The following is a 14,419-nucleotide window of genomic DNA, read 5'->3' as shown; positions in this document are numbered from 1 at the left end:
TAAGCAGACCACTCACCTGTGGTCTTTGTCGGTTCCAGTGCGCGATACCCCCCTCCCATTCCCCCTTTTCAGGGCGCTCCACAATCATCCATTACTTATCTTGGGTATGCCCCCTTTCTTGGCATACCGACCAGCAGACCAAGGCACAACTTAGGTCTATGTTATGATGTAAGTCTTGTCGCGGGTTTATGTGGTTCATATCTGTCTCAGTCTGTCTGGGTCGAAGGGCTGCCTGGGTTGAATATATATATATATATATATATATATATATATATATATATATATATATATATATATATATATATATATAAATTATATATATATATATATATATATATATATATATATATATATATATATATATATATGATATATTTTTATTTATTTTTTGTTGTCATAAAATCCACACTATACATAGAGCTTTTTTTAAGCAAATTATGCCTAAGCTGCTCAATGAGTGAAGTTGAGAGTTTCCACTGCAGCAACATTTTCCCCATCAGAAGTACCAGTATGACCAACGATTAGTTAGCGTGCAGCTCAGGCTCGATCGTAGTGGGAAGTAGTGTGGATGAGGTCGCGTCTGCGACAGGAGAGACGGCAAGGGATGGAGCTTGTCCCAGCTCCTGTGTTCACTGAAGAGAGGAAAGGAAAAATCCCTAGTGCCCCACATCCACGGAATTCTGTGGTAGGTATGGTAGAGACAACCTCAGTCTGGGCTCCCGCCAGGCCACACGCAGGCTGAGGTTGTCTCAATCCTACCTACCACAGGATTCCATAGATGTGGGGCACTAGGGATTTTTCCTTTCCTCTCTTCAGTGACCAGTGTCTGGGGCTGGCTTTTCCAGTGCCCAGCTTTCTATATGACAAACCCATTCCTTCAAGTGTCTGTATGCAGAACTTGGGAGAAACCAAACGGGGGAAATCTGTGACTCGTCAATAGTAAATCAGACCTGGTGATTGGGTTTGTGACAGCCAATACAAACCTTGGGGATAAAAGTCCATATAGTAGACAGGTACTGTGTTTGTTTTTTTGTTTTGTTTTTTTGCAAGAAATAAGTAGATCTGGATAATTGTATTCAATATTTTTTTTTCCTATAGGGATTTACTTATGAGGGACAATCTGTTTGAAGTTATTACTGCTCCAAGAACATTCTATATACAGGTAATTTTTTTTTTAAATATTGGTGCTATATTAATAATAGAATATATACACAGTATATACCTTGTATGTCCAGAAATGACTATTCTGTGGCATTTTGTACACAACATTTCATGTAAAAAAACGTCAATTCCATTTAAACATTATGATTCACCAAATCGATAAAATGTATCGATGATATCAGTTGGAGGTTTTTAATGTTTAATTAAAAGTAATATATATTTTTTAATGAAATGGTGTGTACATGTGTGGTTTATCATATTAGCACCTGGAAAGTTCCAAAGAATAGTCACTTTTGGTCCTATATGTTTATACCTGAGATGTGGTGCATTGACCCCAAGGGCTGGTCCATGCCTACATTTATTACAGTTTATGTATAGTAAAAGATTGAATATATTGTAATATTTCCATCTTCAAAACCTGTTGGTCACACTTGGTCATATAGCCATACCTCAGAAACAGAAAATGGTAACCTCTGCAGAACATTACAACAATCATCTATGTTTGACAGTCAGGCCACTAGCAGCTTCTAAAAGTCAGCAATGGCAGCGACCATATTTTTTAACCTACCTGGTTATCTTGATCGCCATTATTCTAGCTTTGGATCTGCATGTGAATAAAATACAGAAAAGATGTAAGATACTGTTAGTGCCAGGTAACGCTCCAATGCCCGCCGTTTAATTCACGCAATGATCAGCTGTTTGTGTTGGAGGAATTTAACTGAATGAATGAAAACAGCCCATTTAAACACGGAAACGTGTTATTTTCACACATTAATTTATGGAAGCATCTAAAGAACTTGGTGACAGATTGTGGCAGACAGGCCTTTTTGGAGATGGCTGTGACATCAGCCCAGGCTCAGCTGTCTCACAAATGCCTACTTTATTCCTGCCACGTGTTCCTCATGTAAAATGATGCCAGATGGGCACTGGGTGAACCACATCTTTTTAACTGACAGTGCTTTCTTTTTTTTAGAACCTGGTTTTCCTTTTGTTACAATAGCCAACTTACTGTCACACAAGGTGTAAGTGGATCACGTGATGAGAACGACACTGTGCCGCAACACCACTGACCCCTCTCTCATCAAAAAGAAACAGTGCTGTGATAGTTTGACTGATAATTACTGTGTCATGCAACACTGTACTAAAATGTATTTTTTAAAATTATTATCAGATAATATCTTTTGTTGGTATTTATTAACCGCTGGGTTTTAATAATTTTTTCTATCATTTTTGGAGAAACTTTTTTGGTGATATAATCACTTGGGTTTTTAGTTATCATTTTTAGATACTATCTTTTGGTGGTATTTAATAACCACTGGGGGTTTCATTGTTTTTACAATTTTTAGATACTCTGTATTGATGGTATTTAATAAGCACCGGGCTTCTCGTTTTTATTTTATCATTTTAGGTACTGTCTTTTGTTGGTATATACAGTAGTAACCACTGGAGTTTTAATTTCTATAATTTCTAGATATTTACTGGGGTTTCAATTTTTTTTTACTCTCTTTTTGGTGATATTTAATAACCACTGGGGTTTTCATTTTTTTAATCATTCTGAATTTTTGAATATATAAAGAAAAAAAGACAAATATTCTGAAAAAGAAAACATTTCCCTTACTTCCAGTAAAATAAAAATGTCAGGACAGCTCTAACACCCTCCAAGGTGATCTCATTTTTTCCATAATGATTTTTACTGAACAATTTCAAGTGTGGTTGGGTGCCAGTGTTACAGTTTGCAGAGGTATATTTGGAGTTAACTATTGAAATTCACAATTCAAGTTAAACAAGGAGTAAAAAATATAGTAAAATCAGAAAGGTGGGTAGTTGGAAGTGGGGTGGGGGTCAGGTGATCTCATTTTTTGCCAAATTTTTGGGGGAATAAAAAAACTGGTATCGGGGTGGTTAATACATGGACCTTGGTTATGGCTTACTAGATACATTAAATGTATGGGTCATACACAGAGGGAGGAGGTGGAGGGGTTAATGTATAGGTCATACAGTACAGGTATACAGGAGAGGAGCTGTCACGTTCCTGGTAGAGATCGTGCTGGAGAGGTGGCTTCTCTTGCATCTCTTGACCAACCACCTGGTAGTGGTGACAGCAGATGTGAGGACACAGAATGGCATGAAGGCCGATGTAGTGGGCAAGGCATGGATGACTGTGAATCACCAATCATGAATCAAAAAACAGAAAATGGTGACACTTGATAAGAAGACAGGAGTAAAGCCAGGACACAAGCCAAAGGAGGCCGTTCACAGCCAGACAGTGAGGTACAGTAACCTAAGTCAGAGTCAGGATAAAAGTCGAGGTCAGTTCCCAGTCGGGCAGCAAGGTACTGAATCAGGAAGCAGGATACAGAATTCAAACACAGGCCAAGGTCACAACTAGTAGACAGGAATCCGATCAGAGGTCAAAGGCAACCCAGGTCATACGTGGGAAGGCAAATCAGGGACAAGCAGGTTACAATCCAGATTTAATAGGCCGCTTGGTGCCAATACCAGTTCTAAGTGTGAATGCGCCCCTAAGCACGCCCTGCTTAGCCTTTGCTTGGAATTACACATGTGATGGTCTTCTTGTTCTAACACATACTGGACTTTTCTAGCAGGAGGGGGAGGTAATTTTTAAACCATCACAACCCCTGTACTCTTAATCTACAATCTGGAACTAAGGAATGGATGTTTGTTCATTACAGTAGCTGTTCCCCTTTCTCCTTTGTAAGAGGAAGGGGCAGGCCGGGCCCTCATTTGTAAACAGTAATGTGTTTACATTTGTGATTGCTGTGTATGATCATCACAGTGATCACAAGATACAGAGCTGATCGGATTTGTACACTGTGCCTGTTATGTCAGATGATGGCTCAGATTACAGCAATTACAGCTATGGTCATTCAAGGGTGCTTGTATAAGTCATTGTAGGAATAAACACCCACCACTTCATGAACATGCAGCAGTAAACAAGGCGTATGTCAGTTCCTCTGTATTCCTTGTGCAGCAGCTTGACTTGGGCAAGTACTAGGATCCGAAGACAAGCACTCGCAATCAAAGCAGCCATCTTCTTGCTAGCTGAGGTGTCAGATGGCTGTGGGCCAAGGTGCAGCTCATGTTCCAGGGAACCTAAAAGCTGAACGATGTAATATACCGGTAAAAGCAATCATTCTTCTTTAAAGGAACATGGAAACTGCCACTGCTGACTGCCTTTTTTTGTTATGCCTGTTACTGGGTTGTCATGCTGATGCTCCTGTGTTTTCTGAGTCACTAAACATGATCCATTACAGAGGTAAGTCATCAAGACATTGATAAGACTTTACTTGCTGCCTGCTTGCTCTGGGTCTCTGTATAGAAGCCAGACACAGTCAGGCAGCCAGCTTTTTCAGAGGTCAGAAGCATCAACCTCTGTACTTATCTCTTGACATCTGTACATTTGAATGTAAGCAAGGCAGCAAGCTGCTCTGGATTTACTCTCATCTGATCCCATCCCCTTTTCTATTTGTGAATAAAGTTGTATATCTAATCTGACTTTCCAATCCCCGTAGACTGACAGCCCGCAAGAGATGCACAGCTGGATAAAGGCAATAAATACCGCCATTCAAGCCTACAGAATGCGCTATCGGGTATGTAACTAATATATTCTTTACTGACTGACATATGATCACTTGATAAACTAAAAGTCCATATCATTTCATAAATGCAGATGTTTAAAGCCAGGGGCTGCCCGTCCATCAGGGGCGCCCGGGCGCCGCCCCCTCTCTCCAGGCCACCCCCCTATATGCAATGGATAGATTCATGCATTGTATGAATCTATCCGTGACCACCCCCTATTCATGCGTCCGGCTCCTTTCTGGGCATCGGGCGCATGAATTAAGGCAACCAGGTTTTTTTTTTAAGCACCTGATTAGAGCCAGAGGCTCTAATAGGCTTTAAAAAAGGGTGGGCTCGGGATGCAGAGAGTGCGACCGGAGAACACCCAGGTTTGTTGCAATAGCGAATGAATACTCGCTCTTGCAACACTGATCTTCCTCTCTGCCAATCGGGAAGCGGGTCTGATACCCATCTTCAATTGGCTGAAAGGACAGACGATCCTATTGGAGGCCTAGGAGGAGGGAGGACACGCACGGTGGAAGCGAGGAGGAGAAGAGCCGCTGGCCGATGCCTGGTCCCCGCCAATTCCTGGATGCCCAATCCTCGCCGCTCCTTAGATGCCCAATCTCCACCGCTGCTCCTCGGATGCCCCCTGCCTAGATGGGGTAAGTGCCGGTGGACCAACTGGCAGACAACAGGGGGGGTGAGAGTTGCCGTGGGGGGGGGGTTGGTTGTTTGCCGCCCCCCCCCCCCCCCCCCCCAAAGAAAAAAACACCAGCCACCACGACTAAAGCTGAGCTCCAGCCTTACCTTCAGCCTTACACAGGCTCTTCTCCTGTACTGAAAATACTGCACCCTGTGAGCTTCTTGCAGTGTCTGTCTAGCCCACCTCATTTCCTGGCAGGAGAATGTCCAGCATTATCTAGCCCATTAAAGATTTCATTAGCATGTTGATGAAGGAAGAAAGGAGGAACCAGGGAAAGCAAAATATAAGCAGAATAAACTTCATGTTTATTAAGTAATCCTAATAGGTGTCTGCTCCCTGCTCTATTGTATTAATTGTTCATACTTTTTCAAGCAATTCATTCAAAATAATTATATACTAATGCAATCTAAAACATCTTTGGTATTTTTTTAAATTTTTCGAGTAACATAGTTTAATGAGGAGCGCTCCTTGGGCCTGTCAGATGTCCCTCCCATTGGTGTACAGACCTTCAATTTAGAACATCACTTGTAAAATGATATATTTAGAAAGGTCTTACATTTCTTTTTTTTATGAGTACTTTTCCATATATCTATAATGAATATGCCATTAGGTATTTCAACAGTTACACTTAAAATAATACTGTGATTTCACAACCAAATTTTAAAATTAGAGACTGCCAAAGTCAGGAAAACAAGATTGTGCAATCTGGTGTCTGACTTTCCGGGCAGCTTCATTTGGCGTGCTATCATGTGTGCCTGTCAGATGGGTGGCAGAAGTTTAAAGGACCCCAGTGATTGACATACATGACAGCCATATGTCAGGATAGTTGTGTTTATGAGTATTTTATCTCAGTTGGCCTATACTAGCCAGAGAATGAGAATAGGGAATGTTTCTGATGTCTATACAGAAGCCTGGCACTGGTAATTTTTGATGTTGGGCTTTGACACAGAAAGAGTTAAAACAATACATTTTTCCCTATAGGGCACTAACACTTAAAGGATAGGTTCACCTCATAAAAAAAAAAAAATTATAGATGCAAATTTTTTTGCAGGTAAAAAATGTGCATTTACTGTTTATTTTCTTAGGCGCCTGTAAAGCCTGTAGAAACAAACTCAGTTCATATGAATCCAGGCTTGAGTTTGTTTCTTTGGAATATACTATATGTGTCTTGACTACCAAATAGTATTTTTTTACATACATTGTTTTACATAAATGTGTCTTGACTACTTTGACTACCATGCTGTCTTTATGGTGACTTACTCACATTGGGTCTGGATGGTCCCCATAGGGAAGTTGGTCCTTTTATTTTTAAGGGGTTGTAAAGGTTTGCGTTTTTTCACCTTAATGCATCCTATGCATTAAGGTGAAAAAACATCCGACAATACCGCCCCCCCCCCCCATTTTACTTACCTGAGCCCCTTCACCTGCTGAGCTCGCCCCCGATGTCCTCTTCGCCACTCAGCCTGGCCGTTGATTGGCTAGAGTGGATGGATTGAAAGCAGCGCAGCCATTGGCTTGTGCTGCTGTCAATCACATCCAGTGACGCGGCGCTCCGGGGGGGTGGGGCCAAGTGATACAGTGAGCTGCTATAGCCGCCAGCTGTATCACAGGAGCGCGCCCACAAGAACTAACCACCATGCGAGAGAGCTTGCATGAAGGTGGTTATTTCTTGCGGGGAGGAGCTAAGACAGCCGCCGAGAGACCCCAGAAGACCAGGTTCGGGGCCACTCTGTGCACAGCTTAGTGAATGCGGTGAAATTTCACTTTGCAAAGAATACCCAATCACATGCAAGGAAAATGGATAAACAGCATTTTGCATGCACATGATTGGTTGATTATAGTCAGCAGAGTTTCACCTCATTTACTAAGCTTTAGGAGAAATTTCCATGCAACTTGGGCACATTTTTTCTACTCTTATGTGTCAGTGTTTTCAAATCATACCACTGTTTTTCTTACAGGAGTCCTGTGGACGTACTATGTCTCTCAACCGATCTGTCTCCTCACAAGCCTCTTTTCATTCTTCACCCTACTGTGATGATAAGCGTCCGCTAGGAAAGTCTACATCTTTGAAATCATCATGGCAGCCTTGGACACCGATACCCAAACGTGAGCCCGAGGAGCCAGGAGAAATGACAGGGGCAGGGTCGAGTAATGAAGCTGGAAGTCGAGCCAGACACTGGTCTGAACCACAACCACAGACGGATAGTTCATTTCCATTCAGACTAGATGAAATGAACATTCGTACATCTGATGTATAGCAAGATGGCTGCAGCACATAGTTGGACCATCGTAAAATTTCGCAAAATGCCTTGGTACCGGACAAAGAAGAATTCCTCCCTTGAGGGTAAAATGGGTTTCAGTTGGCCCTTAATGGAGACGGGTCCACATTTGCTGCTTGGCTTCAGCCAACCACCTTTATTGAACTGTCATTATCGGTTATTTACATCTGTACAATAGTGTTTCTTGCAGTACAGAGTCATCACAGCAGGATTTTGGTTATTTTCTTTGGGTACTTATTTGCCAACAGTGGTTGGTGTTTGGCTGAATATACTCGGTAGTGTAAAAAGACATATTGGGAGTGGTTAGGGTATATGAAGGCGAATCATTCCACAGATTCCACCTGGAAATGAGAGGAATCATGGTGGAACTACAGGTGGTGCAGTTGCTACTGCATGGCATGATGGGGCCTGGGTTTCAGCATTCCCTAGAGCCATGCTTAGAAAATGAGGGTTGTCTACTCACAGCAATAATATGCACTGTACAGTCTCCAAATATAAATAGAACACTCCACCTACAATGACATCTTTGCTCTGTTGTGTGCAAATATGGAAAATATGAAACCCTAGGTGATGTGAGTGGAAGCACAATGCCAGTGGATACAGCTTTCTATATAGATACCATGTTACAGTATTCATTTGTTTTAAAAAAAAATGAAAGTAAGCTGGAAGATGCTTTATGGCATTCAACCCAGAACTTCACTGTGAAAAAAAAAATGTAAGTGCCTCTTTGATAAGGCTCTGTTGAGAGCCATAATAGTGCCATTTGTCTGACAGAGGTCAGGAGTTCAGGCCATGCGTGGTGTTAGTGGCCAGGCTCCATAGCAGTGGTTGACAGGTTCTGAGTGATCATGCATATGGATGTATCTGTCTGCAGCTTAAAACGTAACTCCACTTTTGTTGGAAAAAAAACAAAACAAACCAACCCCCTCTATGTACATTGCAAGAATTCTAACAAACTTTGTAGTAGAGTCCTATCTTTTACTTTTCTGAAGAAAAAAACTGTTTGTTCCACTACAGTGCCTTGAAAAAGTATTCATACCCCTTGAAATTTTCCACATTTTGTCATGGTGCAACCAAAATCGTAAATGTATTTTCTTGGGATTGATAGACCAACACAAAGTGGCACATAATTGTGAAGTGGAAGGAATATGATAAATGGGTTTTCACAATTTTTTTTACAAATAAATATGTGAAAAGTGTGGCGTGCATTTGTATTCAGCCCCCTTTACTCTGATACCCCTAACTAAAACCTAGTGCAGTGGTTCTCAACTCCAGTCCTCAGGACCCACCAACAGGCCAGATTATAAGTATTACCTTGGGGAGATGTAGACTAGAATACTGCAATCACTGAGCAGCAAATGATATCACCTGTGATGTATTTCAGTTATCTTGCAAACCTGGCCTGTTAGTGGGTCCTGAGAACAGGAGTTGAGAACCACTGATCTAGTGGAACCAATTGCCTTCAGAAGTCACCTAATTAGTAAATAGAGTCCACCTGCGTGTAATTTGATCTCAGTATAAAGACAGCTGTTCTATAAAGCCGTCAGAGATCCTTAGTGAACAAAAAGCATCATCAAGGAACACACCAAACAGGTCAGGGATAAGGTTGTAGAGAAGTTTAAAGCAGGGTTAGGTTATAAAAAAATATCCCATGCTTTGAACATCTCACAGAGCACTCATCCAAAAATGGAAAGTGCTCTGTGAGATGATGGTAAATGGAAAGAGTATGGCAAGGAGAGCATTCATCAGGGAAGCAGCCAAAAGGCCCATGGTAACTCTGGAGGAGCTGCAGAGATCCACAGTTCAGGTGGGAGAATCTGTCCACAGGACAACTATTAGTCGTGCACTCCACAAATCTGGCCTTTATGGAAGAGTGGTAAGAAGAAAGCCATTGTTGAAAGAAAGCCATAAGAAGTTTTGTTTGTAGTTTGTGAGAAGCCATGAGGGGGACACAGCAAACATGTGGAAGAATGCTCTGGTCAGATGAGACCAAAATTGAGCTTTTTGGCCTAAAAAGCAAAACAAACACTACACATCACCCTGAACACACCATCCCCACCGTGAAACATGGTGGTGGCAGCATTATGTTGTGGGGATGCTTTTCTTCAGTAGGGAAAGGGAAGCTGGTCAGAGGTGATGGGAAGATGGATGGAGCCAAATAAAGGGAAATCTTAGAAGAAAACCTGTTAGAGTCTGCAAAAGACTGGGGCGGAGGTTCACCTTCCAGCAGGACAATGACCCTAGACATACAGCCAGAGCTACAATGGAATGATTTAGATCAAAGCATATTCATGTATTAGAATAGCTCAATCAAATTCCAGACCTAAATCCAATTGAGAATCTGTGGCAAGACTTGAAAACTGCTGTTCACAGACGCTCTCCATCCAATCTGACAGAGCTTGAGCTATTTTGCAAAGAATGGGCAAAAATGTCACTCTCTAGATGTGCAAAGCTGGTAGAGACATCCCCAAAAAGATTTGCAGCTGTAATTGCAGTGAAAGGTGGTTCTACAAAGTATTGACTCAGGGGGGCTGAATACAAATCCACGCCACACTTTTCACATATTTATTTGTAAAGCATGTTGAAAACCATTTATCATTTTCCTTCCACTTCACAATTATGTGCCACTTTGTGTTGGTCTATCACAGGCGTATGCAATTAGTGGACCTCCAGCTGTTGCAAAACTACAAGCCCCATCATGCTCTGCCTCTGGGTGTTATGCTTGTGGCTGTCAGAGTCTTGCTATGCCTCATGGGACTTGTAGTTCTGCAACACCTGGAGGTCCGCTAATTGCATATCCCTCGTCTATCACATAAAATCCCAATAAAATACATTTATGTTTTTGGTTGTAACATGACAAAATTTGGAAAAGTTCAAGGGGTATGAATACTTTTTCAAAGCACTGTATGTCCTTGTAAGTCTGTTTCCTAAAAGGGAGGGTCAGTATTTATTATAACCTCCTGATGGACTTGTGGTGTTCTAATTAGGAAAGTTGCAGGTTCTGCATCCCTTTAGAAGTATTTAACACTTAGGGAGTATCTCACCAAACATGAAATTCCTATTGCAGGAGATGAGTAAAATTTGACTTGCATCTTAGTGCAGACTTCTGAGAAAATCAGAGCCGATCACACAAGCAGGAAATTACATTTCTGGGCATTTCTGTACACCAACTGTGTACAGAACACCTCCCGGTTGCCATATTGTATTGACTTTTTTTTTACAGTTTTAGAAAATTACAGCAGCTACAGATTGAAATGGGAAGGTCATTTTTATTTACCTATTAATTACTAAATGGCTTGTGTGGCAATTTTATATACTATATTATTTTTTTTAACAAAAGTGGAATTATCCTTCAAAGAAATGTAGTGGCTGCTGCCAAGTATGGAGTCTTGGGCTGTTCAGATGGGCAATGCCCCTGCACTGCTGCCAGGTATATATTGCAATCTAAAGCTGCCCATACACTAATTTGTCTGGTTCAGCAGGGACGATCTGAATTTACATTAATTTGCAAATGTTTGATTGACTTCTGTTGAAGGGACATTTTTCTTCGATCAGCAGCTGCAGCCAATTAGCTGCATCTGCTGATCAGTGTATAATGACAGGGGCGGGTCCTGCTGTCAGAATACAATGTGGCGGCGGGGGAAGAATTCCTCCATCTACTTCGTTTGTGAGGATGGAGGAATCTTTTGGGTTTTTTGTTTATCCCGCTTACCTGTCACTTCCTGATTCCTTCACTTTGCTATCGGCCAATGAAGCAGCCTGTTATAGCCATGAGCCAATTGGAATGCCCAATGGGAAGGATGAAGCAGCAATTTTCTGTACTTCCATGAAGTAGGTGCCTAGGTGCCTTCAGGTAAAGTTACACGCCCGTCTGAATGAGCCCTTTTTTGTGGCACAGTCACTGTAAGTCAATTTTAAGTATGCGACAGCCTAGAACACCTGTTTTGGTAGCCACAGATGGTGTACACTCTGGGTTACGCTAAAAAAAAAAAAAAAAAAAAAAGAAAATGTAAGCGTGAGTACTTGCTGTTTTGTTAAATCCATTATAAGCACATCCCATGTTACTTGCAGCGTCTGCAGCTACAGTGGTGCCATTTCACCTCTTTATCAAAGCTGTGCAGGAGTCAGGAGGAGGTCGTTTTGTGCATATATCATTATTTATATTAGCTCGTGTTCAACATTTTTTCAAATTCATGTTAAAAGCAATAATCTAGAGGGGCCATTTTGTTAAACCACTGCGCTATAATGTTTTATTATACATTAAAGGGTCTATTTATAAAACATTTGTTGCATGAATTTCGGAAACATTTGTGCAATGCACACTGAACAAAATTTCTCCCTATGTTTTTCAATAGATTAACTCCTGTATCATCAGCTCCGTCTAGTGGCCAAAATACAGTATAGTTTCATAAAAATGTACTGCATTTTGTCCACTAGATGGAGCTAATAATACAGGAGTTAAAAGAGTTGTATGGCCAAAGTTCTTTTGGCCATACTTCTCTTTTGGGTGCGCGTATTTCTACACTCCTGTGACCCAGATTCAGCCAACAGCGGGCTTTCCAAGCTCTGCTTTCCGGATGTCTGAGAAGCAGCTGGCTCAGGTCTCAGCGCACTGCTGAGGGCCTGAGACAGTCGCTCCTGCCCTCTCCACAGCCCAGTGCTCCAGTGAGTACTGGAGGGGCAGAGCAGAGAGTGGTAACTGACAGTCACTGCTCTCTGCTCCAAGAAAACTGAGAACAGAGTAATCCGTGGTCATGTGTTGCTTCAGTTCTCAGGCCTCATGCACACTGGACAAAAGCCAGTAGAGTTAGCTGTAGCTGTAGAATGAGTTTTGTAGCGTTTTTGCAGTAGCGTTTTTTTTTTTTTTTTTTATCACAATTATCTCCCACAAAAGCTTATGGCTCAAAAATGCTGATAACGCAGAATAGACGCGTTTTCAGCATTTAAAAAAATTTTTTTTTTGTGTTTTTCAGCATTTTTAAGCTATCAGAGTTAGTGCCGGTTCACACAGGGGCGACTTGTCAGGCGACCTAGTTCTGTACAATGGAACCGTTCTAATAGGAGCGACTTCTTTACAGAAGTCGTTTTGCAAGTCGCCATGGCAGTCGTGTGCAGGTCGCCTCGGTGAGGCGACCTGCAAGTCGTGCCGCCCCTGTGTGAACCGGGGCTTAGTGTTTTTACAGCTGAAAAACTTCTCTTAAAGCCCACTAGTTCTGTTTTTGGCTCTTTTTTTTTCCAGACAGAAAATGCCCATCCTAAACAGCCTATGTGTGCATGGACACATAGGATAACATGCTGGGGAGTTTGTTGACCGCAGAAATAAACATCTGAAGCCAAAAATAGTAGCTGTAAAATTGTCCAGTGTGCATGAGGCCTCAGTCTAATGCTGTGTACACACGACCAGACTTTTCGACCGAACTGGTCCGACGGATTCCAATTTGATCGTGTGTGTGCTTCATCAGACCTTTTCTGTCGAAAAATCTGTCGGACTTTAGAAATAGAACATGTTTCAAATCTTTCCGACGAAATCCGTTCGTCTGTATGCTAGTCCGACGGACAAAAAAGGATGCAAGGGCAGCTATTGGCTACTGGCTATGAACTTCCTTATTCTAGTCCGGTCGTACGTCATCACCTTCGAAACGATCGGACTTTGGTGTGATCGTGTGTGGGCACGTCCGTTTCGTTGGAACTCCGTCGGAATTCCGTTGAAAAGTCCTTTGAGGTTCAGTACAACGAAAAGTCCGGTTGTGTGTACACGGCATTAGAGCCAGTTGGTGACAGCTGATGCTACAGCCATATAAGTAAATATGATTGTTTTTTTTGTTTTTTTATGTCACGCAGATCATCTTTAATATATACTTAAGGTGAAATCTTGTTCAGTTTGCACAAATGTTTTATAACTAGACCCCTTGTATTTGACAATGTTACATTGACTGGTTACTTTCTGTTTTATTTTGTTTACTTCATATGGAGTGTTTTGTGCATATCATGATATTTGTTGCTATGCTATTTGAAGCTGTTTTCAGGCCTGAATATTAATGTTACAGAACATAACGTGTGTTACATGTCAATTTGGTATTAAAAATATCAGACTGTTACAAAGCACAGTGTTCTAATTTATGCAGTTACTGGCTCACTTTAATTGCAGCCTCAATTGCTGCGTACAGCACAGCTCTGCCAGGTGCAAGGAGAAGATGGCACTTGGAGCTCACGCAAGGTTTTGTACTTTGTCCCCACCTCTGAGTGACAGCGCTGAGTGCCCTGGCTGCCAGTCAGCTCTGTCACATGGGAAGAAGGAGAGTCCTTGACGTGGACTCCTGTGCCACGGCCAGAACTTTGCACATAGTGTCGGGCAAGAGATCATCTGTCCAGCGGGAAATTCATAGACTGGAGATGAGGGTTGGAACAAGAGTTCCAGCGCTGGGCTCCAGGACATGGCTCAGATCTGGGGGACACCAAGATTATGTGGCATCCAAGATGGATGGGAAGTATATTTTTATATCTGGCTGAACTTCAGCTTTAAAGTAGATGTACAGTAATTCCAATCGCTAAAATCATATACATAAAAGCTTAAAAGGGTTGCACCGATATTGTTTTTTTAAGACACTATATACACACTATATATATATATATATATATATATATATATATATATATATATATATATATATATATAGATATATATTTATATATA

General features: G+C 41.6%; 1 protein-coding gene across 3 annotated transcripts in view; it reads left to right on the top strand.

The window, feature by feature from the left end:
• PLEKHA2 (pleckstrin homology domain containing A2) overlaps positions 1 to 13,827 on the top strand; it is a 195,392-nt gene extending 181,565 nt beyond the window's left edge. For all 3 annotated transcript variants that reach the window (XM_073622353.1, XM_073622352.1, XM_073622354.1), the window contains exons 10-12: positions 1,099 to 1,162; positions 4,695 to 4,772; positions 7,405 to 13,827. In XM_073622353.1, coding sequence (XP_073478454.1) covers positions 1,099 to 1,162; positions 4,695 to 4,772; positions 7,405 to 7,704 — 442 coding nt within the window. In that variant the 3' untranslated portion in view covers positions 7,705 to 13,827. The remainder of the gene's footprint in view (positions 1 to 1,098; positions 1,163 to 4,694; positions 4,773 to 7,404) is intronic.
• The last annotated feature ends 592 nt before the right edge of the window (positions 13,828 to 14,419 follow it).

The sequence above is a fragment of the Aquarana catesbeiana genome, linkage group LG03, assembly GCF_042186555.1.
Source record: "Aquarana catesbeiana isolate 2022-GZ linkage group LG03, ASM4218655v1, whole genome shotgun sequence".
In the NCBI taxonomy this organism is placed as follows: domain Eukaryota; kingdom Metazoa; phylum Chordata; class Amphibia; order Anura; family Ranidae; genus Aquarana; species Aquarana catesbeiana.
This window is presented reverse-complemented; position numbering and strand designations above follow the sequence as displayed.